Raw genomic sequence first — 24,550 nt, 5'->3', positions numbered from 1 at the left:
CAGCAGATAGCCGGCGCAAACGTCCTAATAATGACGGACAACATTTCGACCAAGACATGCATAAACCATCAGGGCGGCACTCGATCGAAGGCCCTGATGCTGGAGGCAGAGGCTATCGGGCGTTGGGCCGAATGCCATCTGTGGTCACTGAGGGCGGATCACATCTCGGAGGAGAACACAATGTCAGACTGGCTGAGCAGAATGACAGTCAGCAACTCGGAATGGCGACTCCATCCATCTCTCTTTCACCAACTATTCGAGATATTCAATCTTCCAATGATAGACCTGTTCGCCAGTCCTTTGAACACACAACTCCCCTTCCTCTCGCGCTACCAGTGCCCTGGAGCAGAGGGGACGCACGCCCTGTGATGTCGCTTGCCTCCAGGTCTCCTTTACGCTTTCCCCCCTCTCAATCTCCTCAGGTGATCAAGAAGATCCTGTGGGAGGGGGCAGAGGTGCTGCTTGGCCGAGAAGATCCTGGTTTGCCGACCTAGTCGAGCTGTCCTTGACCAAGTGCTGGTGCATTCCTCAGGAGCAGATCTCCCTCAGCCAGGGGGCCATTCAACACCCGGATCCTCAATGGCTCCAGTTGGCCGTCTGGCACTTGAGGGGGATCTCCCGAGGCGTGACAGTTTCTCGGACAAGGTCATCCACACCATTCAGGCGTCCAGACGTCCCTCCACGGTGTGCATCTATGATGCTACTTGGGCTGCTTTTTCAGCCTGGTGTCTACGGCGTCAAATTGTCGCCACGGCCGCAACTATACCACAAATCCTTGAATTCTGTCAGGACGGAATGGACAAAGGTCTGGCCCCTAACACCCTTCAGAGGCAGACTGCCACCTTGGCAACCACCTTATCCAGAGACGACTACACCGCTTAGTAGACACCCCATGGTTTACAGCTTCCTAAAGGGATCTGCCAACTTACGTCCCCCGACGGTCCACTGATACCCGACTTGGGACCTGGCAGTTGTTCTACAGACATTGACTTCTGCTGCATTTGAACCACTTCATTCTGTCTCTTTACGCCACTTATCGTTTAAGACTGCATTTCTCATTGTGATCACTTCGGCTTGCAGAATCTCTGAATTGGCGGCCCTGTCGATCAGGGAGGGCCTTTGTGTTGTGCATCCGGACAGGGTCATTCTTCGGCTTGACCCCTCTTTCATCCCTAAAGTCAACACCTTATTTCACTGGTCACAGGAGGTGATTCTCCCTGATTTCTGCCCGCATCCCAGACATCCCAGAGAGCGGGTCTAGCACAAACTCGACGTACGATGGGAAATAAGAAGAGGACAGCCTCCTTTCACAAGTACGAATCCTTCTTTATTTTCTTCCAGCCCGCCTTAATGAGCAGGAAGGTTTCTTCTTTGACTATTGGGCGTTGGCTGCGTGCCTGCATTAAGCTGGCCTACGAACATCAGGCCCAGCCAGTTCCTCCTCACATCACTGCTCATTCCACAAGGAGCGCCGCGACCTCGGCCGCATGGACAACACATGCGCCCATCGAAGAGATATGCAGGGCAGCGACTTGGACCTTGCCATCCCATTTGTTCGTAACTATAAACTGGACTCCTTTGCAGCAGCGGAAGCCTCTTTTGGTAGGAGGGTCCTGCAGAGAGTCTTCGCGGCTCCGGAACAACGGAATGTTTCTGTTTCCCACCCTAGGACTATATAGCTTGGGTATGTCCCATGCTTGGACAAGCAGCGCCTAGGAGAATGACTGTTGGCTTACCTGAATGGTCGTTCTCTAGGCACTGCGGGAGTGTCCAACCCCACCCTGGGGTAATCTGGCGGAGCCGAATCACCTCTCCTGAATAAATAGTTCACCTTCTTCGACATCCTTCTGGTCTTCACCTCCTCGCTTTTCAAACTGACCTCCTAAGGGAGCAGGAGGCGTGGCTACACTAAAGATTTAAACTCAGTCCTTGGGCAGCAAGCTGAAATTAACCTATGCTTGGACACTCCCGCAGCACCTAGAGAACAACCATTCAGGTAAGCCAACGGTCATTTTCCTGTTTGTTTTTTATCTTGCCGGGTTCAGCTAAATAAGAGAATACAGATCTAACCACATTCAGCAAGTTAAAGAGCCTAGTGAAATATACTTGTAGATAACCATGTCTAATATTCCACTGTCAATGCAGAACAGGTGTTCTTAAGGCATGTTTTCATCTTGTTATTCAATGCAACTGCAATACAGAAAGTCAATTCCAAAAGGCTGCTTAATGATGGGGACAAGTTGCTCTATCGCCAATATTTTGACCAGATTTGATTGCAGAATAATTTAGGATACTCAATTTAGTGTATTTGCTGTGGATTTGATTTATATGACACCAAGTACCCATTTTTAAAGTCCTGGGATTTTCTTTTTCTTACTAGCTTCCATTTGTGCTACAGCAAACCCTTGCAATCTGTTTTTTATTAATGTATTTTAGTACTGTTTGAAATATGGCTCATTGCAATGAGGATCAGCACATTGTTGGCAATATTTTCTCCTTCTCTGCTTATCTGGTTTATAGTTTGAACACTTACATTTACTGTTAATTTTAAAATGGTTTCCGTACTTTGTGTTGGCAAGGCTTCTAAAACTTGGCACTCACCAAAATGTTTTTCTTTCTCACAGATTTCCTTCCCAGTTGCTCTTAGGGCATTTTGCAGAATGCCCATGCCTTACAGTAAACAAACTTATTTTTTTTAATGAAAGTAGAGCCTTCATTGTTATAATGCGTAAACACAGCCCAATGAGCTGCCAACCACCACTTCTTCCTGAAACACCCATTTATGACACGCCATAAATTAATATTTTAAAATCGCTCAAATATTTAAAGATAGCTCTTTGACAGATTTAATTGAATTACAGGGGCAAACAACTTCCTTGGCCATTAGTAAAGCATCTATTCAAGACAGAATCGCTTTTTTAAAAAATCTAGGTTTTTTTTTTAATATAGATTTCAGGAAGTAAATAGAAGGCAGATTTTGCTGATTAGTAGTTTATAAGATGGGAAATAGTTCCACTGTTTCTGGTTATACATTAATCTGAATTATTAACTTGGGGGTGAGGGATAGTGGTACCTCCAGTAAATTGAACTTTTTATAGTTGCGGAAAGTAGCCAGACTGCTATTGCACAGTCATAATGACCATTGGGTTCATCCAAACGGCTATATAGAACCCAGATATTCCCACCTTTCTATAATGGTAATGCCTTGCTTGTTATCAAAATTTAAGACATTGTTGCTTCTTGGCCTTATAACTAAAATCAAGTGTATGATCTTAATTACTAGAAACTTTCTTGAATTTCTCTGTAGCACTGACTACTGCAGGGGTGTCAAACTCAAGGCCCGGGGGCTGGATGTGGCCCACGGGATGCTTAGATCTGGCCCACAGGGCCACTCTGGAAACAGCGAAGGACTGGCCCATGGTGCCTCTGGCAGCAAAAACAGAGCTTGGGTGGGGCGCATGTGGCCCTCCCTAGCTCCGTTTTCCCTGGCAGAAAGTTACAGGAGGCCATCACAGTTGAAAACAGCTCAGGAAGCCCATTTTCTCTGGCAGAGCGCGCAGGCCACCACAGGTGCCCCTGACATGAGTGACATCAAGCTGGCCAAGCCCACTCTGGCCCCCTGAGGTCAAACACAACCCTGTTGCAGCGGTCAATGAAATCGATTTTGACACCCCTGGGCTACTGGATATTCATTGTTTGCAGATCATGTCCAAAGTAAGAGTTGACGGAGTCTTAGGCCCAGTTGCCACAATTTCATTCTATTATTATTATTATTATTATTATTATTATTATTATTATTATTATTATTATTATTATTATTATTATTATTATTTCTCCTCTACAATTAACTTAGGGCTCCTTGTTATTTATGTTAAACTTGACATTTCAGATTTTGTACATGTAACTGTATTCTGCCCATATATTTCGATGGCTTATCTGGCTATGCAAAGTGCATTTATTTAAGTAATAGGCAGGGTATAATGTTTGAAATATATTTTAAGAAGGCTATGCATTACCTAGTAGATAAGAAAAACAGCCCTGGCAACTTGGGCAAGCTATGGGTCCCATCAGCCAAGGAACATTAGTTGGCAGGGATTAGAAGACATGCCTTTCTGCTAAAACCCCTGTCCTCTGGAACATTCTCCCTTCAGAGTTGAGGATGACCCCAACCCTGTCAGCCTTTAGTAAGGCCCTGAAGACTTAACTTTGTGCCTGAGCCTAGCAATGTTGAAGAGCCTAATTTACTTGCTATATTTACATCTAGTATGGCTTTTTTTCTTGGCTGCTATATATATTTAATTTTGTACGGTGTTGTAGCTGTTTTTAATTGTTTTATGATTGCTTGCTGCACAGAATCACTTGCTTGAAATGGGATAGCTGTAGAGATTGAATAAATAGATTAAATAAATAAAAAACACTCTACAGTCCTTTGTAGAGTCCTTGGTATTGAGCTTGGTTCTTTAGTTGCAGACATTTCATAGCCAATTAAGTAAGATTTATCATTTCTAGTTAGTGTTTTATCCCTGTTTATATACAGTATAGTTCCCTTGCAGTGTTGGTGAGGGTGTAGCTTTTTTCTTTCCTTGGTTGTTTGGTGGTAATCCTTTTATCTAGCTGTTGTCTGTTGGAGAGGATGTGTTTTGATCTTTTTTGTTTTGTTCATAGCTTTTTTGTTGTCTGAATGGCATGTAAATATAGTTTATTTCTGTGTGTCCATTGATGACTGATTTATCCAAATGCCAAGCTTCCAGGAACTCCCTAGCATTTTTGGATTTGGATTGGTCTGGTATGCTTGTAGTTTCCTAATTGAAACTATGGTTTGATGGTGTTGATGGATATTTTCTGCTAGTTTTCTGTTTGCCTGTCCTATATCATGACTGTTATACATTTTACACTGTATGTTGTAGATGATTCTTCTTTTTTCTTCCTGAGCTACAGGGCATTTTAGTTTACTTAATATGGTTCAGAGAGCTTTAGTTGGTTTGTTTACCACCAAAATGCTGTGTGGTTGTAATAATCTATCGGTTGTTTCTGATACGTTTTTGATGTATGGTAATGTTACTCTTTTTCATAGCTTCTGTTGGTTGTGCTTATTTAAACAAGCAAATATGCTTGGCCACTTTATCTCAATTACAGATATAAATCCTCTCTAAAATAGGCCTATATTTTTCCCCATGCTGAAGGTATGAAAGAAGCCTTGAAAGTAACTTGCTCAAAAACAGCAAGGAAGCCATAAGTGAATTGAAATTTGAGTTAAGGACTATGAATGTGCAAATCAATTTAAAGCTGATCTTTGTCATTTGTTTTGTATATTTGTTGAGGGGAAAATACAACTTTTCCCAACACAGCTAGGGTACCCCAAGGTTGTATCTTAAGCCCGGTACTCTTCAACATCTCCATAAACGATTTAGATGAAGAGATTGAAGGGGAACAAATCAAATTCACAAATGACAACAAGCTTGGGGAGAGGGGTGCTTTAAAAGATAGACTCAAGATCTAGAATCATCTTGACAGACTTGAGCACTGGCGCTTAACCAACAAAATGCATAGCAGTGGTGAGAAAATTAATATTTGACACTTAGGCAAGAAAAACCAACTGCACAGGTATAGAATATAATAGATGATATCTGGTTCAACAACAGTAACAGAGGGATCTAGGAATCCTAGTGAGCAATCACTTTAAATATGTGTCTGCAATGTGTTACAGCTACCAAAAAGGCCAATGCAGTCCTAGGCTGCATCAACGGAGGAATTGTTAAGGCATATACATGCAAAATTAACTATGAATGAAATATCTAAAATATATCCAAATGGAAAAAAAGCTGTTGTTATCTAGATTATCTGTGTTGTTGTTGGCATGTATTAAAGTGAGAAATAGGTGATAGTTCCATGTTAAATTCAAGGGAATATTGATAACAGCCAGAAATTTGTTTTAGGAAATGAATAAATGATTAAAGCTGGGGGAAATGATTCTGCTAGGTGAGATGAATAGATAGGTGATAATGAGATAACGGTGCAGAAAAAAAATGGGTGGGCCATTCAGAAACTTAAACATGAATCACAATAATGAATGGTGAGCTTTGAAAAATATTTGTTTTGAAATTGGTGGTTTAAACATTAAAAATAGTTTAAAAGTATGCTTGTTTTGATTGCTTAGGCTGAAAGAATGAGAGAATTCATGTGGAATACAATGAGAATTTCTGAACATAGAAAAGATCAAAAGCATGTCCTAGAAAAAAATACCAAGATATGGATGAAAAGTAAAGTAAAAGAAATGAGAGAAAGTGAAATGACTGCAGGAAAAGAATGTGTGGGTTATGCATGAGCATGTATTAGAATATATAGGAATCTCCCTATAGAGAATTAATAGAAAGTTGACATTGAAAAAGGTGTGGACATAAACAATTTGCCTGAAATAAATCCTACAGTATCTGGAGAATTAGCATTGTGAAATACGGTCTAGCCAAATTAAAATAACATTTAAAATGTTATGTATTTTAATAATAACAATTACAGTATTTACTGAGATTCTAAACTTTATAAGGATTTGTTTTTATCCTTATAAAATATTGGTGTTGAGCAATTTTTGAAGTCCTACATGAATAACTACACCCAAGGCCAGTTCTATTATTCTCCCTTTTTTGGTAATGGCAAGGATATTTTGGGAAAATATTGAATTATGGGGGAAAAGAGGATGAGTTTCTTAAATCTGCACTGATTCCTCTCAATATTAGGCAAATTCCTTTTCAGATTCAAATTCCAGATAAATAAATAAAAAAGTATAACAGAGTTGGAAGAGTCCTTGGAGGTGTTGTTTTCCAACCCTCTGCTCAAGCAGGATATCCTACACCTGTGGTGACGAACCTATGGCACGTGTGCCAGAGGTGGCATGCAGAGCCCTCTCTGAAGGCAAACGTGCCATCACCCTAGCCCAGCTCCATTGCGTTTCCCTGTTGCGTTTCCCGTCATTGTTTGCAGGGAAACAAAAGTTTGTGAGACTAAAAAAAAATGCACTTGATCAATTCCAAGATCTCGCTAAGTTGGAATTGATTGAGTGAACTTTTTTACTCGTGCACTTCCCAGTGGGGAAGCCCATTATGATGCAGAACCGCAATGTGATCCTGCATCGGCTCAGCAAAAAAAGACAACTGACATTCAATCAGTTGCTTTCCCTGCAGAGCTGCCTGTGTTGGGATGCCCCGCCTCCCCACCAGCCAGCTGAGCTTTGGCGTGCTGCTCCTGGGCTTGTCAGCCTCCAGACGTCAGATTCCCAGCATCAGTTCAGGGGTTCCCCCCCCCCAGGGGGAGAGAGGGAGAAAAACAGAGTGAGACAGAAAGAGAGAGAGAAACAGAAAGGCAGAGAGAGGGGGGGGAGAGAAATGATATTATAAAAGTTTTTTCTTTTTTATTGTTGCTAAATGTAATATTTCATTATGTAATCATTATTTTAAAGTAGTAAAACCTCAGTATTCAGGTTAAATTGCCATGTTGGCACTTTGCAATACATAAGTGGGTTTTGGGTTGCAGTTTGGGCACTCGGTCTCTAAAAGGTTCACCATCACTGTCCTACTCCATTCCAGATAAATGACTGTCCAATCTCTTTAAAACCTCCAGTGATGGAGCACCCACAACTTCTAGAGGAAAGCTGTTCCACTGATAAATTGTTCTCGCTGTCAGGACATTTCTCCTTCGTTCTAGGTTGGATTTCTCTTTGAATAAGTTTACAACTGTTGCTTCTTGTCTGCTGTCATCAGACCATCATAACTGAATGGTCGCTAAATGTATGTACATTGAGGATTAGCTATATTTGCTAAGCAATCCTTAGTGCATATCTGTTATACATTCAAACAAGTGTGAGGGCTATTCTATCACATCTGCTTTTACTGCTCAGCTATTTAAGTTTTAATTGGAAATATCTAGGGAAATATTTCAGTGGTTTTGCTTGTCTTGAATTTAGATACGCCTCGTAATCTTACAGTGGAGAAAGTCAAGACATCTGCTCAGCGTGAGGCACAATATGGAATGCCACTGCACAAAAGAGCAAGGCGAAAATTGATGGCATCTCCTCTGACAATCCAGAGTCTTCAAGATTCCAGCCAGTCGTGTCCTAACCCTGTGGTGGAATCCCTCAGCGAAGCCTTCTGCCCGATTACATATACACCCGAGGTCTGCAAGAAGCCATCAAAGACTCTCTGTACAGGAACTGTGATTAAAAAAGAACTGCATAAGGCAACCCTTGAAGAAATGAGTCACATGGCACAAATTCAGGAACCATTAAAGCAGAGCAGCACCAAAGATGTTGCATATAATGTCACCCCAGAGTGCTGCATGAACTCAACTATGCTTTGTAAAAATAACACAGACACTATAAACTGTCCTGATGCAGCCAGAAGCAAGTCAGAAGCAGCCAATAGCAGAAGTGTTTTACAAAGGTATTTTATGTAGAAGATGAAATATAAAATATATTTTTTCCATCTCTGTCCCATTTTCTTTTTAACATGCAACTATAAATCCCTTCCTTTACTTTTACACTATATTTGCCTCAGTTAGAATTCTGATGTATGAATAGTACATTCAGGTAAGAGAGCTAAAATATCTGAAACTCCTATCTTATTAAAAGGCTAAATTTCAAAATTTATAGCGCTTCAGGTCCTATTTTACTGTTTTTAGTAGAGTCTATTCATACTTGCATTTCCTTTTGGCATATCCTACCTTGCTACGTAAAGAGAGCAAAGTGAATGAAACAGGTTGCTCACTCCTTGCTCCTTTCATTGAGCATGCAACTAGCAATAGCCCATAGACTTAAATACCGCTTCATAGTGCTTTACAGCCCTCTCTAAGCAGTTTATAAAGTCAGCATATTGCCCCCAACAATCTGGGTCCTCATTTTTCCAACCTTAGAAGGATGGAAGGCTGAGTCAACCTTAAGCTGGTCAGGATCAAACTGCTGGTAGTCGTCAGCATTAGCCTGTAATACTGCATTCTAAGCACCATGGCTCTTTTCCTCTAACTACAGGAAAGATGAAGAGCAGCAGCAAAACCAACTGATTTCAAATTAGTAATGACTGGACTTTATCAGTTGTTCAACAATACCAAATTCTAACATGAACCATGCTCACATTTATATTCTGATTGTGTAAAAGCTTTTTTGTTTTGGGTTTTTTTTTTTTTTTTTGCTTTTTTGGAGTGGCACTTCTGTTGTTGCCCTAATGTTAAAAGTGGATATTTCCAAGGCAGATCTAAGAAGGCAAATCCGTGATGGAAGCATCCAAATAAATAAAACTTGATAGACTGAATTTTATTTCTGCCCTGAATGTAGCAAATGTGTGTTGGGGGAAGGGGGAGGGGAACCTTCCCCACCTTCCATCAATTCAAAGACATTTGTACTCAATTTGTGGCCTTTGGAAGTCATATTTACAATGTTATCTGAGAAATGCTTGGCCCATGTTTGAAAAGGTCTGTTCCTTGCATCCCTAAGTTAAGGCTTCCCAGAGAACATATTGTGAAATCCTCTGATTATATATATATATATATGTGTGTGTGTGTGTGTGTGTGTGTGTGTGTGTGTGTGTGTTGTATTTGTGCTGATAAATAATATTTGGGCATACCAGGGGTTGTAACACAAATGCATATATATGTGTGTGTGTGTGTGTGTTGTATTTGTGCTGATAAATAAATAAAGGGAGACTAGTATAGATCTATTTCAAGCTATTTAGCTCTCATCAGCTAGCCATACCCTTACTGGGATTTGAACCTGGGCTGTATTACATATTAGGCAGATATCTTAGCCACTAAGCCACAGGCTCTCCTCCTTATCAGCTGAGCCAGGGAAATGGGTATGTATTTTTGTTACAACCCCTGTTTTGCAACATTAAAAATAAAAATATGGTTTTCTGCCTGGATGGTCTTCTGTAATGAGCCGAAGGACAGAAAGGGGGAGTAGTGAGCTCCCTCCCATATTTGGGCATACCAGGGGTTGTAACACAAATACATTTTTGGTGATGACTATTATTGTTCTTCATTTCAGGCTTGGCCTTCCTTCATTGTTAAACAGAGAACCAGGTGCCGCGTGTGCACAGCCGTCTTACATGGCAATGACATCTGCTTCAAGAAAAAGGTCCTTATTAAGGTACGTAATACTTCAGGTCAATTTGCTAAATTAGTACTGAAATTGGTATTTATTGTGTCCAATATCTTCCATTGGATCCCAAATTAGGATTGAGTGGAAATATTGCTAATCCAATGGAAGAAGTTTTCTCTGGCACAGCTTTGGTCATTCAGACTAGACTTAATTTACAGAACTACCAAAATTGTACCAGAGAATGAACTTTCACTGGATAACTTTGGATCAATCATTGTTTCTTGGCGAACGTGCTGTTGTGGGAAAAATAGGATGAAATGCAATATACGCTGCCTTAGTATGTTTTTAGTTTCTGTTGTTTAACATTAAAAAAAACTGCCTTTCTCTAAATCTTCAGGGATTCTAGGTATATACAACAAGCTTTATATGGTTAATATTAAGTTAGTATTTGTTGAACACTTCTGTATGAGTTGCAAGGCACTTTCTTTTGTTAGAAGTGCCACCCCACCTTTACCTGAACCCATTGCTAGTGTTTTGCAGTAATTTTTGAAGACGTCTAATAAATTGGTGCTGTCTAAAACAAATTTGACAGGTTAATTAGTATTGATTTGGCTAGTGTATAGAATAAAATTGAATGCAATTAAGTCCACATTCCTGTGCACATTTATTTTGGAGCAAATGGTATGGAAATGGGTGATAATTATTCCTTAGCAAATATATGTAGCAAAGGGATGCAATTAACAGTTTCTAAAATGTTTGTATGCATGCTTTAGTTTTTTTCCATAACTTATTATCTGCAAAATTTTGCTGTGACACAGTTTTTTGTTATTATTAATACTTTACCATATTGGCCACAGGTCTTTGTGTGCCGACTAGAATGAATGTTTAGAAAAGGAAAACAAACTCCCCCAAATTAAATTAAATTAAATTATACTTATTTTGCTGTTTCTAAGAGAGGAAGACAAAATAGTCTGCAACTGTCCTTTGCAGTAAATGCAACAGTATTTGGCTTTTTGGTTTCAGGAATTCAAAACAGTTTCCTGTAGCCTACATTGTTTGTGTTTCCAAGTCTGCCACTAAGAGTCTTGGTTCTTAAGCAGGGCATCATGTGATCGCAATGAGCTTGTGGCCTCACTTCCACGGTCATTAAGCATGTCACTCTCTGTTGTCGAGACATCATGTATCAATGTTTTGTGATTTTATTATCAACTACTCCACTGACTGCTTATTTGAAGCTGGCTGTCAGATGCACAAATAACAATCATATGACCCATAAGATGTTGCATTGGCCTTAAAAGCCCTTTGATTGGGAAACACCTACATCCCAATTGCAGGAACATTGCAATCCTAGTAAGTATGAGGCCCAGCCGTGTAGTTGCTTTTTCAGCACCATCATAATTTCAGGTGGATGCTAAACAAGGTTTACTTGCAATTCACAGTTTCTTGTTGGCCTTTAGATGAAGACAAAAAGAAACACTTCTGATAGGTTTGGCATGTTTAGAAAAAAAATTAAAAGCCTCCCTCAACCCTCCCCAAATGGAGAGAAATATATGTTTATATGAAAGAAAAACAACCCTGGATTTAGGATAACCCTTCTCTGTCCCAGGAATGGTAGGTGGATGGATACATGGACCCTGTAAATAAATAATCCTGCGCAATCCCAAAGGTGCTTTTTGAAGAGGCAACTGGACTTTCTGGTTTTTCTTTTTAAGTTTTGCTTCTCATCCAAGAAGCTTCTTCAGCTCTGACTGGATGGTGAGGAATGGAAGGATTTATACTCCTTGCAGACAGCTGGTCATTTGCATTCCTTTAGAGAATCATTGAGGCCACCCGGAGGTTTATCTGTGTTGTCAGGATCACCTGAGTAGTGCAAATGGATGTGGAGCCTTCTTGGAACTGTTGAAAGGACTGTGCTGTAAGCTGGAGACTGATGATGCTTTATCACTCCTCCTCTGTTGAAAGAGGGCTATTCAGTTTTTATATAGATGGCCTCTTTCACCCGTCTTTCAAACCAGCGGTCCTCTGTCCAAAATGTGGACCTTGCTGTCTTCAAAAGAGTGGCCTTTATCTTTTAAATGCAGATGGACTGCTGAATCTTGTCCTGGTGGGTTTGTTCTCCTATGTAGTATAAATCCTTCCATTCCCCACCATCCACTCAGCTGAAGAAGCTACTTAGATGAGAAACGATTTCAAACAAAAAAACAGAAAGTCCAGTTGCCTCTTATAAAATCACCTTTGGGACAACTATGACTGAGAATCTCCATAGACAAAATCCTGTGCAATAGCCAGTTTCCCAAATCTAGTCAATCTAAAGTTGCCAATACTAGTTTAACCAACCCTGCATGCAATCTTCCCCATATATCTAGTGTATGTGTGTTCATGATCCATTTGAATAGAATAGAATAAATAGAATAAATTTAATTTGTTAGCCGCTCCCTCTCCAAAAGGACTCGGGGCGGCGTACAATAAAAACCCATACATTTGAATATATCATAGCACTATATTGCAGTGCTATGATAATCCAGAGTACTTTCATGTACCCATAGCTTTCATCAGGATTTGTTGAATGTTCCAGCAACAAGGAAAGTATAGGAACTCTAAAGAACCAAAGCAAAATTCTGACTCAACAATATTGCGCTTAAATGTTTTTCTCCAGTTCTGCATCCAGCAGTGGATTAACAAATCAGCACGATCAGGTGATTGCCAAACGCATAAGACAAGATGTTGGATCAAGTAAGAAAGCACTAAGAGTTCCTGTAACCTCTGGTATGTGTAAAATTTATAATGTGCAATAATTATGTCAAAATGTAAGCAATATACAGCTATATAGAAAGCCCAAAATTATAGATTGACATATTCAGTTAATCATTTCTGCAGCCCTTTGCTATAATAATGTAGTCACACATTTTTTGATGGTTTAGTCTCTTTAAAAAAAAAACACCTATCAGTCATGGCGGCACAGTGGTTAGAGTGCCGTACTGCAGGCTACTTCTGCTGACAGCCAGCTACCTGCAATTTGGCAGTTCAAATCTCACCAGTCTGAAGGTTGACTCAGTCTTCTATCCTTCCAAGGTGAGTAAAATGAGGACCCAAATTGTTGGGGGCAATATGCTGAGACTCTCTAAGAGATGGGTCGCTTAGAGATGGCAGTAAAGTGGTGTATGTGTTAGTGCTATAAGTTATTCACTGAAAAGCCCTCAGTAAGGAGACAAATATTAAAACAAACAGAAGTGTATGTTAATCTTGTTATAGATTTATCATTTGTTTGTTTGATTGATTTATATGGATCATATATGAATAAGCCACTTTGGGTGGCAAACAATATTAAAAAAATGTAAAGTATGATTTAAAAAAATTAAAACACAGCAGCCAACAAAAATGCAACAGTTATTAGTGCAATCAGGAGACAGGAGCTTTTGCCTGTGGCTTGGCAAAGAGCAAGTTCTTTAGGCCAACGTGGTCAACGCTAACCCAATCTATAGAGGAAGAATATTCCAGATGGAAGCTGCTGTGGTAGAAAAGGCTAACTTTCTGGACTCTGCTAGTCATTATTCCTTAGCTGATAGAACCTGAAACATGTTCATCCTGCAAGATCGTATTGGATGGGTAGAAACAACTGGGGAGAGATAGACTCCTACGTAATTTCTTAAAACAGTGGTTCTCAAACTGTGTTCCACAGATGCCCATGGGTGTGCGGGTGGGCACAATGCTGTTACAGGTGGTCCGCAAAGGCTTTAAGAAATGTTATGAGTTAAATCTTGGTGATCCATGGCCACAAAAAGTATTTAAAGGGGGTCCATGGTGAAGAAAAAGTTAAGAACCACTACCTTTAGATATCCCAATAAAAGCATCAACAGGATTCATAGTTGATCTTAAGGGAGGAAGAAATGTCAACAAACCCATATTAAGATACAGGCTGAAATAATATTGTAGCTCTCTTAAAATTTGCCCAAATATATATTGAGAATGGGTGCAACATACTGTATTTTTCAGAGTATAAGACATACCTTTTTCTCCCCAAAAAGAGAGTAAAAATCTGGGTGCGTCTTATACACTGAATACAGCATTTTGGCCTCCTGAATCCCCCCACTTCGCAAAAATGGATGTGCAGAGGGTTTGGGAGGCCTGCAAAGTGCTGCTGGGGAGGGCAAAAACTAGTGAAAAACAGGCCATTTTTGGCTCATTTTTGCCCCGACCGCCAGGAGTACTCTACAAGTCTCCCAAAGCCTATGCATGCTCTGGGTTTTGTTTTGTTTTTTGCAAAAAATGGACCTGTTTTTGTGAAAAATGGGCTGTTTTTTGCTCGTTTTTCCCCCCAGCTCCAGGAGCATTTTGCAGGCCTCTCAAACTCTCTGCATGCTCTATTTTTCACATGGCATGCAAAACGAGGCATGCAGAGGGTTTGGGAGGCTTGCAAGGTGCAAAAACTTTTTTAAAGAAAATTACCTCTTCAAAATCTTGGTGTGTCTTATACTCCAGTGCGTCTTATAGTGTGAAAAATACGGTACTTATCTGTTCACGTCATGTAAGGGGAAATTAAAGGCAAAAATTGAAGAATTGTGTATATTTAGTAAAGATAAATGGAATTACTTCTTCACATTACATATAATTCAGGCATGGGATTTACTTTCAAAAGAAGGTGGTGTTGACCTTCATATTAACATAAAAATGGGATTTCACAATCCCTAGGTATTATCAATGAGTACTAATCATGTAGATATGTGTCTCTACATAGCATTTGCTAAGAAACAACAGGGGCATCTGGTGTGCTTGTGGAATTCCAAGGGGCATCTGGTTGGCCATTATGTGAAGAAAAATGAAGCCCTTTCCTAGCTTTCTTCTTTTACTGTTAGTATCCTTGCACTTCTAAAAATATTAATCACATCTGGGGATCGCGGAGTGCCTATAAATAAAAGTAATGGAGATTTGGTCCTATTAACTGTCATTCTTCCAGGCAGAATTACTGCCTTCCCTGTGGAATTCCTTTGATAACAGTGTTGCATGTAGTCTTTCCCAAGCTAAAAGAAGCTTAATACAGTGTTATCAGAGCCACACACAATGCTATCTTCAAGTTGCTAATTATTTGTACTAAATATTAGATAACAAAGGACACCAGCAGCGGTCCCTGTAATTGTATTGTTCAAGAGTCATGCAATTGAATGATTAATGTAGAAGTTGCAGCACACCAGATATGATTTGAATTGTAAGAAGCATCAATATTTTGGGATGTGTATTTGGGCCTCTTCTCTGTAAGAGGCAGTAATGATATAACACAGGAAATAATCCTTCTGCACAAGTTGCTATTTGTATTTTGTTATTTTATATCATTTATATTCAGTAGACTTGTCATTCCTTTCAGCAAAATATTTCATTTGCATTCCCTTTGTGTAAAAGGATAAGTGCAGAAAAAGGAAGCCATCAAAAAATAAGAAATCCATTTTTGAAATATACCATGAGCAGAGTATAATATGAATGAAACTTTGCGGTTATTTTTGAATAGAGATGAGCCTTACCCAGAAACAGTTGGCATGCTCAGTTGTTTTAAATCAGAATCTAAACCATGGTGTGTTTTTTTGTTGTTGTTGTTTTTTGGTCGGTTGTTCGTCAGTTCAAATCCCTAGTGCCGCGTAATGGAATGAACTCCTGTTACTTGTCCCAACTTCTGCCAACCTAGCAGTTCGAAAGTATGTAAAAGTGCAAGCAGAAAAATAGGAACCACCTTTGGTGGGAAGGTAACAGCGTTCTGTGCTCCTTCGGCGTTTAGTCATGCCGGCCACATGACCACAGAGACATCTTCGGACAGCGCTGGGTCTTCGGCTTTGAAACGGAGATAAGCACCACCCTCTAGAGTTGGGAACGACTAGCACATATGCTTTGGGACTATCGATTACATATCCATACATCAAATATTTTTATTCATTTTACACATATAAAAAATATCTTCATTAATTGCAGTTCTCAGATCCCCAGAGACAATTATTTCAAATATCTAATCTCATTTTTGATTATTATTTTTTTAGAATTTTATTTTAGGAGATATCTTAAAACAGCTTGGAAGTAATGTCCATCTGGGTTCAGTTCCAAGTGGGGAAAAAGACACTGGATTCATGGAAGTTGCTTGGAAAGAAGGTTTATTGATGGTGGACAGGACCACATGGTTTGAGGTCCTGTGGGAAAAAGGGAAGAGGTGCTGAGAGTGCTCTGGTTTTATGCCCTCTCTGGGCTTTTGAATTTGAGCTTGTATTCTGATTGGTTGTCAGACTCCCATGGGGCCATGCAGGGGCAACTCTGTAGGATATCCTGAGTCCCAGGCTTGGTTGAGCCTTGCTGGATGATGTAATCTTCCCAGGTGACATGTGGTGAGATGGGTAGAGGACTAATGCTATCATGTCCTGAGGTCCATGTCTTAATCCCATCACTCTGGAGCTGAAGGAGAGGGCAGAGAGCTGCAGGAAACTGCTTTGTCTTTTAAAAAATGTTTCTCCTTTTCTCATCCAGGGAAATATAATAGTCTGCCTTTTTAATATTTCCTAGAATGTTTCTTTTTCTAGGAGAGGGGTGGGTACTAACTTCCTTCTTACTTGTCCCAGCTTCTGCCAATCTAGCAGTTCGAAAGTATATAAAAGTGCAAGTAGAAAAATAGGAACGACCTTTGGTGGGAAGGTAACAGCGTTCTGTGCTCCTTTGACATTTAGTCATGCCGGCCACATGACCGCGGAGACATCTTTGGACAGCGCTGGGTCTTCGGCTTTGAGATGAGCACAGCCCCTAGAGTCGGGAACAGCTAGCACATATGTGCGAGGGAAAAATTTACCTTTACTGATACAGGAATCAATTTATTCCACAGCAAATAGCAATAGTACTTAGATTTACTGTATATACCACTTCACAGTGCTTTTTTATAGCCCACTCTAAGCGGTTTACGAATGTCAGCATATTGCCCCCAACAATTGGGGTCCTCACTTTACTCACCTTGGAAGGCTGAGTCAACCTTGAGCCTGGTGAGATTCAATCTGCCAAATTGCAGGCAGTCTGCAGAAGTAGCCTGCAGTACTGCATTCTAACCACTGTGCTATCACAGCTCTTTAAATAGTTTTAAAAAGCTTTCACTGAGAACAAAACTCATTTAAATGGTGAGATTCCTAGTTAAAAGTAAAAAAAATTGAAATATAGTAAACAGAAGCACAACTGAAAAGGTATCCTCTAGGCATCACCCATCTCAGGTCCAATGTGTAGAAGATCATAGAGTTACAACAACACTTAAAAGAAGTGACTTATGACTGTTTTTCACACTTATGAATATTGCAGTACATATGAATATTATCCATAATCACATGATCAAAATTTGGGCACTTGACAACTGTCATATAATTATGACAGTAGCAGAGTCCTGGCGTCGTGTGATCAACTTTTGCAATTTCCTGACAAGCGAAGTCAATGAGGAAGCCAGATTAATTTTAGTAATGTTATGTTATTAATTTAACAACTGTATTGATTCCCTGAACAACTTGGCATGGAGGGCCATAAGGTGGGAGGAGAAACTCATTTAACAACTGTCTTGATTTGCAACAAAATTCTTAGGCTCAGTTGTGGTCGTAAGCCGAGGACTACCTGTACATAGTTTGCAATATTTTATTTCACTCTGAACACTGTTCATACATTTTATGCATTTTAAATACACTGCATGCATTTTATCCATATATAACATTCAGTTTGTATTTAATAGCTTGTCAGCTCTTCTGGGCATCACTCTCCCATTATTATTTAGTGAAATTCAGGTTTGCCGTGCTTCTGTCCTATTTTATGGCTTAAAAGTTATAGCTTTCAGTAATCTAATGCTCTCCATATGTATTCAGCTAAAATGCATCATCTCCAGCCAACCAGTTAGTTGTCCTTCAGCGCATCAGGCTATATAAAGATGTTTTAACATTCAGGAAATTAATACAATTGAATTTTTGTTTTAGTAATATGGCTTCTGGTGTTTTCTTTTGTTTTGCTTTCTTCCCTCTCTTTAACCTGATATATTCTTTTGTTCCTTAGGAGTCAGAACAAGAACCTGGAAACGTAATGATGGGCTTAGAAAACTTCTCAAAACTAATTTGAAGGAAAATGCTTCAGTAGGCACGAAAGTGGGCCGATCAAAAGAAGCATGAACAGTAATTCTGAAGTCAAAATAAACCTTTGTATAATTTTGATTTCTTAGCAAAAAGAGTAAAACTAACAACTCCTCTGCCACTTTCCCACATATTTGGTGACTTTAGAAATTAAATTTGCAAATGCTTTGAATGCCCATATCTGGCCTCTAGTTTATTATGTAATTGGAACCCTCATCAGACTTAAGGATTGAACAGGACAATATTGTTCAATGTCTTTGGTTGTCTGAATGCAATTTTGTATCATTTTCTCTCAACATGCTGTGTAAATTACAGAATGTGTTTTCTTTTACATTCCATACCATGAATGTTTCCAAACTGAAAGTTTTCATATGTACTGGACCATAATTCCCACATTCAATTTTGTCTTTGATCGTGGGAGTTTTAGTCCAAAACTTCTAGAGATCAAATAGTTGGACAAAAGTGTTAGAGAAATTTCTTTGTATGTAAAACTAAGTTTTTTTCAGAATGGATCGTGCCAATTGATTCCACGTCTTTGGGTACTTTTAACGAACTCTTCTGGACTTATTGAATATTTTTTCCAACTTAAAAAAAATACTATTCGATATCTATTTTAATTGTAACATTAACATCTTGATGCATACAGAGGTCACGAGTCGTGTTCTTCGTTTTTTTTTTAACATTATGCCTATTGGGGGAATACGTTCCAAAAAGTATTTATTTAAGGAAGATATTAACTAATGTTTAGTTTTAAATGTTTTACTTAACTTCCCGAACAACTGAAATGTTAAAATACGTCTTTGTATATTTAGGGTAGATTTCTTATAATGTGTTTTGGGGTGTGTGTCTGTGTGTGTGTGTTTTATAGGTTAATTATTGTGAATAAAATTTTCAGTCAAAATTGTATCTGTAGCTTTTTACATTTTTCTGCTCTTAAAATCAATGCCCTTTAATTTTTATTCAATATAAACACATAAAATTATCCCCATGGATTATATTCTCCCTGTTATATATTTAGTATTAAATTTCCATTAACTGAATTTGGCCAAAGCCATCTTCCTCCTTTCCACCGAGAAGCATCCAAGCTTAATCCAGATGCTTTTGTCTCCCTAGCAATTCATCACTGGTGCACAATTCAACAATATGCCATTACAGTAATAAATATTGAAGATTTTGGGTAGAATGAAAGTAAAAGGAAGGGCAATAAAAGGAAATTATGAAACTAGAGTAAAGGGGTGAGAGGCATATTGAATAACAAGTGATTTAGAATATTAACTGAGAAATATAGCAATAGCACTTTGATTTATATACCGCTTCATAGTGCTTTTACAGCCCTCTCTAAGCGGTGTAAAGAGTTAGCATATTTCCTCCAACAATCTGGGTCCTCATTTTACCCACCTCGGAAGGATGGAAGGCTGAGTCAACCCTGAGCCTGGTGAGATTTGAATTGCTAAATTATAGGCCAGCGATGGCGAACCTTTTTTGGCTCACGTGCCATAAATGGGGGAAGTGCAGGGGGTCGTGTGCGGGCGTGCCGCACCCATAATGCAATGCGCGACCCCCAGTGCGCATGCGCGCACTACAGGCGCTACCCCCAAATTTTTACATGCTTTTTTCGCCCTCCCCAGGCTCCAGAGGCTTTATAGGAGCCTGGGGAGGGCAAAAACAGCCTCCCCTGAGCGCTCCGAAGGCTTCAGGGACCGTCCGGAGGCTTCTCTGACGTCTTCGGAGTGCCCAAAACGACCTTCCGAGCAAACCAGAAGACACTTCCAGTTTGCTCAGAGAGTCGTTTTAAGCGCTCCGAAGGCTTCAGGGACCGTCTGTGTACACACACAAACACACATACACACATATACATATATATATATGTAGTCTCCCTTTATTTATTTATCAGTACAAATATAACACATATATAATATATATATATATATATATATATATATATATATATATATATATATATATATATATATATATATATATATATATATATATATATATATATATATATATATATATATATATATATCTGTTTGTGTTACAACCCCTGGTATATATATATATATACATACATACATACCTACACACTCTATCTACCTACTGTATTTTTTTTCTCTCTCTCCCTCCCTCCCTCTACCTACCTACCTACACTGTCTCTCTCTCCCTACCTACCGACACACACTCACTCTCTCTATTTCTTTCTTTCTCTCTTTCTATCCCTTTATCTACCTACCTACCTAACTACTCTCTTTCTCCCTACCTACCTTACTGTATTTCTCCCTCTCTATCTACCTACCTACTTTTTTAAAAAAATTGCCTCTTCAAAACGGTACCTCTTCCATGCACTGGTATAGATAGGCATTTAACCATAGCTGATGTGATCTAATAGAAGGGAAACCATATGAAAATAATTGGGATCCTGTTTAATATTAATTTTTAGATCCTTCATTGGGATAAATCTCTGTGCTGTCTTGTTCATAACATCTTAGATACCTAAAGGTTCATGGGTAGTCAATGACTCATTTTCCTGGCTATGAAGAAGTACAGCACTATGTTCTTATATGTGGGTTGTTTGGTGTGCTAGCAAGTCTGATCTTTGTGTATTTGGCATTTGCATTTGACGTACATTTTTTGACTACTGAAACTTCAACTCGAGTCCTAAATCAGAACTTGCTGGAATGGTAGAGAGGAATTTGCTTGTCATCTTTGACATGGGGTGCTGGTAAGCTCTCAGAAACCTTGTAGGAGCTGAAGGTTCAATATATATGGAGATCAGAACAGTATTCATCAAAAGTACATAAATAATGAAAAAAGGCTATTTAAAGGTTATGCAAATATATGGAAACTAATTTAAATGTTTTAAAGATTATATTTTCAACCATAGGCTCTGACACATATGCTTGTTCAGTTTTGCCCTAACATGCACACACATTCATACATACAGTAAATCTTCCTTTGAGTATGTTATTTAGTATTGGATGCTTATTCATAGGTCATAATAAAGCAGACATACAAGAGGCTAACAAATGTACACATTAGAACATACTTCTGGATTCCTTCAAATAACTTAGTTGTTTGATGCCTGCAACAGACAATGCTGGAAAAACTTTGTTCCAAAAGCAAATTCTGCAAATGAAATGATGCAAATCAGTGCACCTGCTTATTTGATTTAAGCATATATTTGTTTGTGCGTGTGTGTGTGTATTCCAGCATAACTCTAGAAGGCCTCAAACAATTTCAACCAAACTTGGTACACAGATAAGTTACTCTCTGGAAAAAAATACTGTGGGGGTAAGACACCCCTAACACTCCTCAGGGTGTGTGTTCTGTTAAGATACAGCCTGTTGTGCCTTAAAATGGCTTCTGTACGGTAGTAAAATGGCTTCTACTGTACATCGCAGTGTAGATGCCATGGTAACGGCTTCACAGTATTCTACAAGGGGACTCCCTCTGGTAAGGGGGAAAATCCAACATTAGAAATTACATTTGGTCCGGACATTTCCCCCCCCCCCCCATAAATAAATACCTGGGCAACGCTGTGTTATTAGCTAGTTACAAATAAAACCCAGGTTGCTATGAACAGAAACTATGGAGAAAACTATCAGTTCTGTTGTTGCTCCTCCTGATCATGGGCAATTCTTTATTCTTTCCTTAGGAAAAAGAGGTTATCATATCCATCAAACCACTGTTCTTTTTCAAGAGTGGTCAGGCCGATGGTTTAGGGACATACTTTCTTAAGCATTATGGTTTAACAGTCTGCTGTTATTGATATATTAAAAGAAAATCCTGCAAAATATGTCTTGCAATGTTGGAAAATGAACAAATGTCTCAGATGTATAAGAGAAATTACAGCTGTTATTTTCTTCAACATTTGAACAAATTCAATAGGAGGAATTGAGATTACAGAGAGGTTATAACAGGAAAGTGAAAAACCTTTAATTGTTACTGTGGTGCAGTGAATAATCCAGATTTTTGCAGCCCAAATGCAGGCTTATATCATGGAGATTCTTGATCATCCAAGTTGTGGTTGTTCCAAAGGTTTTTTTCAAAAGGCAACTGTACCTTCTTAGGTTTTTTTCTGTCAAAACGTTTTGCTTCTTACCCAAGAAGAACTGAATAAGCTTCATGGGTGAGAGGTGAAACATTTTCAAGGGAAAAACACCCAAGAAACTCCAAAGGCTTTTGGAAAGCATCTTTGGGACAAGCTTCCATCATGAAAAAAAATTTTCTCTGATTAATACATCTATCTGAGATTTAGCACTCGCATCATAAATACTGTGACTATGGAGTCACCATCATAGGAGGGACTGCTTAAATTAAAAGCCACAAAGTGTCTGGCAATTTCAATTTACCAAGAACACAGAGCAGATTGGATCCTACAAGCTTTCCGACATATCCCACTAGGCTATTTAACAGGAAATGTATGTGGTAGTAATGGTAAATGAACCATTTTATTTCACAGCAGTCTGGTATTTCTTGAGAAAATGTCCATTAAGGCCGTTGCTTCAACTGTAATTTCCCTACAATTATGAAGACTTTAAAGTTAATGTAGTATGAATATTGTCTATTTAAGTTAAACTGGCTGCCTATTATTTATCATGGTGACATTAGTAAGCTTTATTGGAACTGACACACAGTGGCTGTCTTTTTAAGCATGGATCTTTATAGCATTTTACATTCCTACCTGTGATAGCCAAAGACAAGCCTAAGCACAATGTCAGTCCTTGCCTGAGTGCACCTTATATAAACCATTAAAATAATAGCATGATACAACGACTACCTAGAGAGAGTTAAAGGGTTTTGGTGGCAGAATTGGATGTTTAGATGGCTGAATTAAAATAATACAAGATTAGCAATGGATGTTTTAACTAAACCTTGGGAACCATCTCTGCAATATAGGCATACCCCTTATTTTTCTCGTGAACCTAATTAAGGTTCTAGATCCAGTAATGTATTAGATTCTCTCTCTCTCTCTCTCTCTCTCTCTCTCTCTCTCTCTCTCTCTCTCCCCTCTTCCCCTCCCCCCTTTGCAATATATTCCCCATCTTCTAATATATTCCTCAGAACTTCTGAGAATGCCAAAGAACATAAATCAGAAGGAGATGTTCATGGAGGGAAGAAGCCCACCACCAATCATGTCAAAAACCAGAATTCAGTGATCTGCCTTCAAAGTACACCCATGGCATTAAAGTTTTAAACTCTGCTCACACTGCATATCAAAGCATTTCTTCACAGATGTGCCCATAAAGAAGGTGAAGTATATACATACACTCCTAACCTCTCCACCACTATAGTCAAACAACTTGCTCAGAAATAGAAAATATGGGTGGCAGATCATTTGTAGTCCTTGCCCCACCCCCTAGTTATCTTTTGGATCTTGTAGAGTCTTCAAAGCAGGAGCATCTGCAGGAGGACCAAAAAAGTCAAAATGATTGCAGCAATGATTAAAGACCCAATGCAGGTAGAAAGAAGTTGCACTTTATTTATGTGATCGTGGACACCATCTTGATTGGGGGAGGGGGGCATAGGAGCATATTAAATTCATAAAAAGTGCTGGTATAATATACAACGTTTTCCATCAATTTGATTGGTAAACCAGTGAAAAGGTTGCACAATCTTGCAACAGACTTGGGGGCACGCAAAAAAACAACTCAAATAAAATGATCACAATTTCAAATTTTACTCTGTTGTGAAAATTCCTGCCCACTTACATGAGGTAAAATCCCTATTCATTGCCACCTAATGTCACCAAAAAGTAATACATGTATAGCCTAAGATTAGCCCTGAAAGGTTTCCCATCTTTAGTTAGTAATTTTCTACTTTAAGGGAAAATTGGAGTCATCAATAAAAATAATATTTGTAAAATGAAAACTACATTGATTTTTCCAAGAAACTTTTCTTCATTGGTGGACTATGTTATCTAACAAGGGTGACTAACATTTGTGGAATCTATCTATTTGGCTTTTTACTCTTGGCAAATAAAGTAAAACGAGTAAAAATTTGTGATGAGGAAAATGCAGAATATATTACTTGTTCATTTTCCCACAGCTTTATTTAAATTTTGAACCATCCTATTCCCAAGGATGAAATTTACTCCTTTTATCAGCATTGCTGGCCACTGATATGAACATTTAATGAATGAAGACAGAGATATCACCAGCTATTACCGATGACTATACCAGCCTTCTTAATATGTCATTGTCCAGATGTTTGGGCTTTGACTCCCAGGGCCTCTTTCTGAGCCCTGACAGGTGGTACTCCCTTGGGAATTGCACCCAAAACACATCCAGATCTCACTGTACAGATAGACACCTCTGGGGAGAAACTGTTGCATAGAGAATCCAGCTTTAAGTCA

The 24,550-nt window shown here is 39.1% G+C and overlaps 1 protein-coding gene across 1 annotated transcript in view; it reads left to right on the top strand.

Annotated features, from left to right (window-relative positions):
* KIF18A (kinesin family member 18A) overlaps positions 1–18,869 on the top strand; it is a 59,854-nt gene extending 40,985 nt beyond the window's left edge. Inside the window, exons 13-16 of the mRNA XM_081934824.1 lie at positions 7,958–8,432; positions 10,028–10,129; positions 12,738–12,847; positions 18,122–18,869. Coding sequence (XP_081790950.1) covers positions 7,958–8,432; positions 10,028–10,129; positions 12,738–12,847; positions 18,122–18,234 — 800 coding nt within the window. The 3' untranslated portion in view covers positions 18,235–18,869. The remainder of the gene's footprint in view (positions 1–7,957; positions 8,433–10,027; positions 10,130–12,737; positions 12,848–18,121) is intronic.
* Positions 18,870–24,550: the final 5,681 nt, after the last annotated feature.

This window comes from Natrix helvetica (assembly GCF_964273705.1).
Source record: "Natrix helvetica genome assembly, chromosome: 1".
Lineage (NCBI taxonomy): Eukaryota > Metazoa > Chordata > Lepidosauria > Squamata > Natricidae > Natrix > Natrix helvetica.
This window is presented reverse-complemented; position numbering and strand designations above follow the sequence as displayed.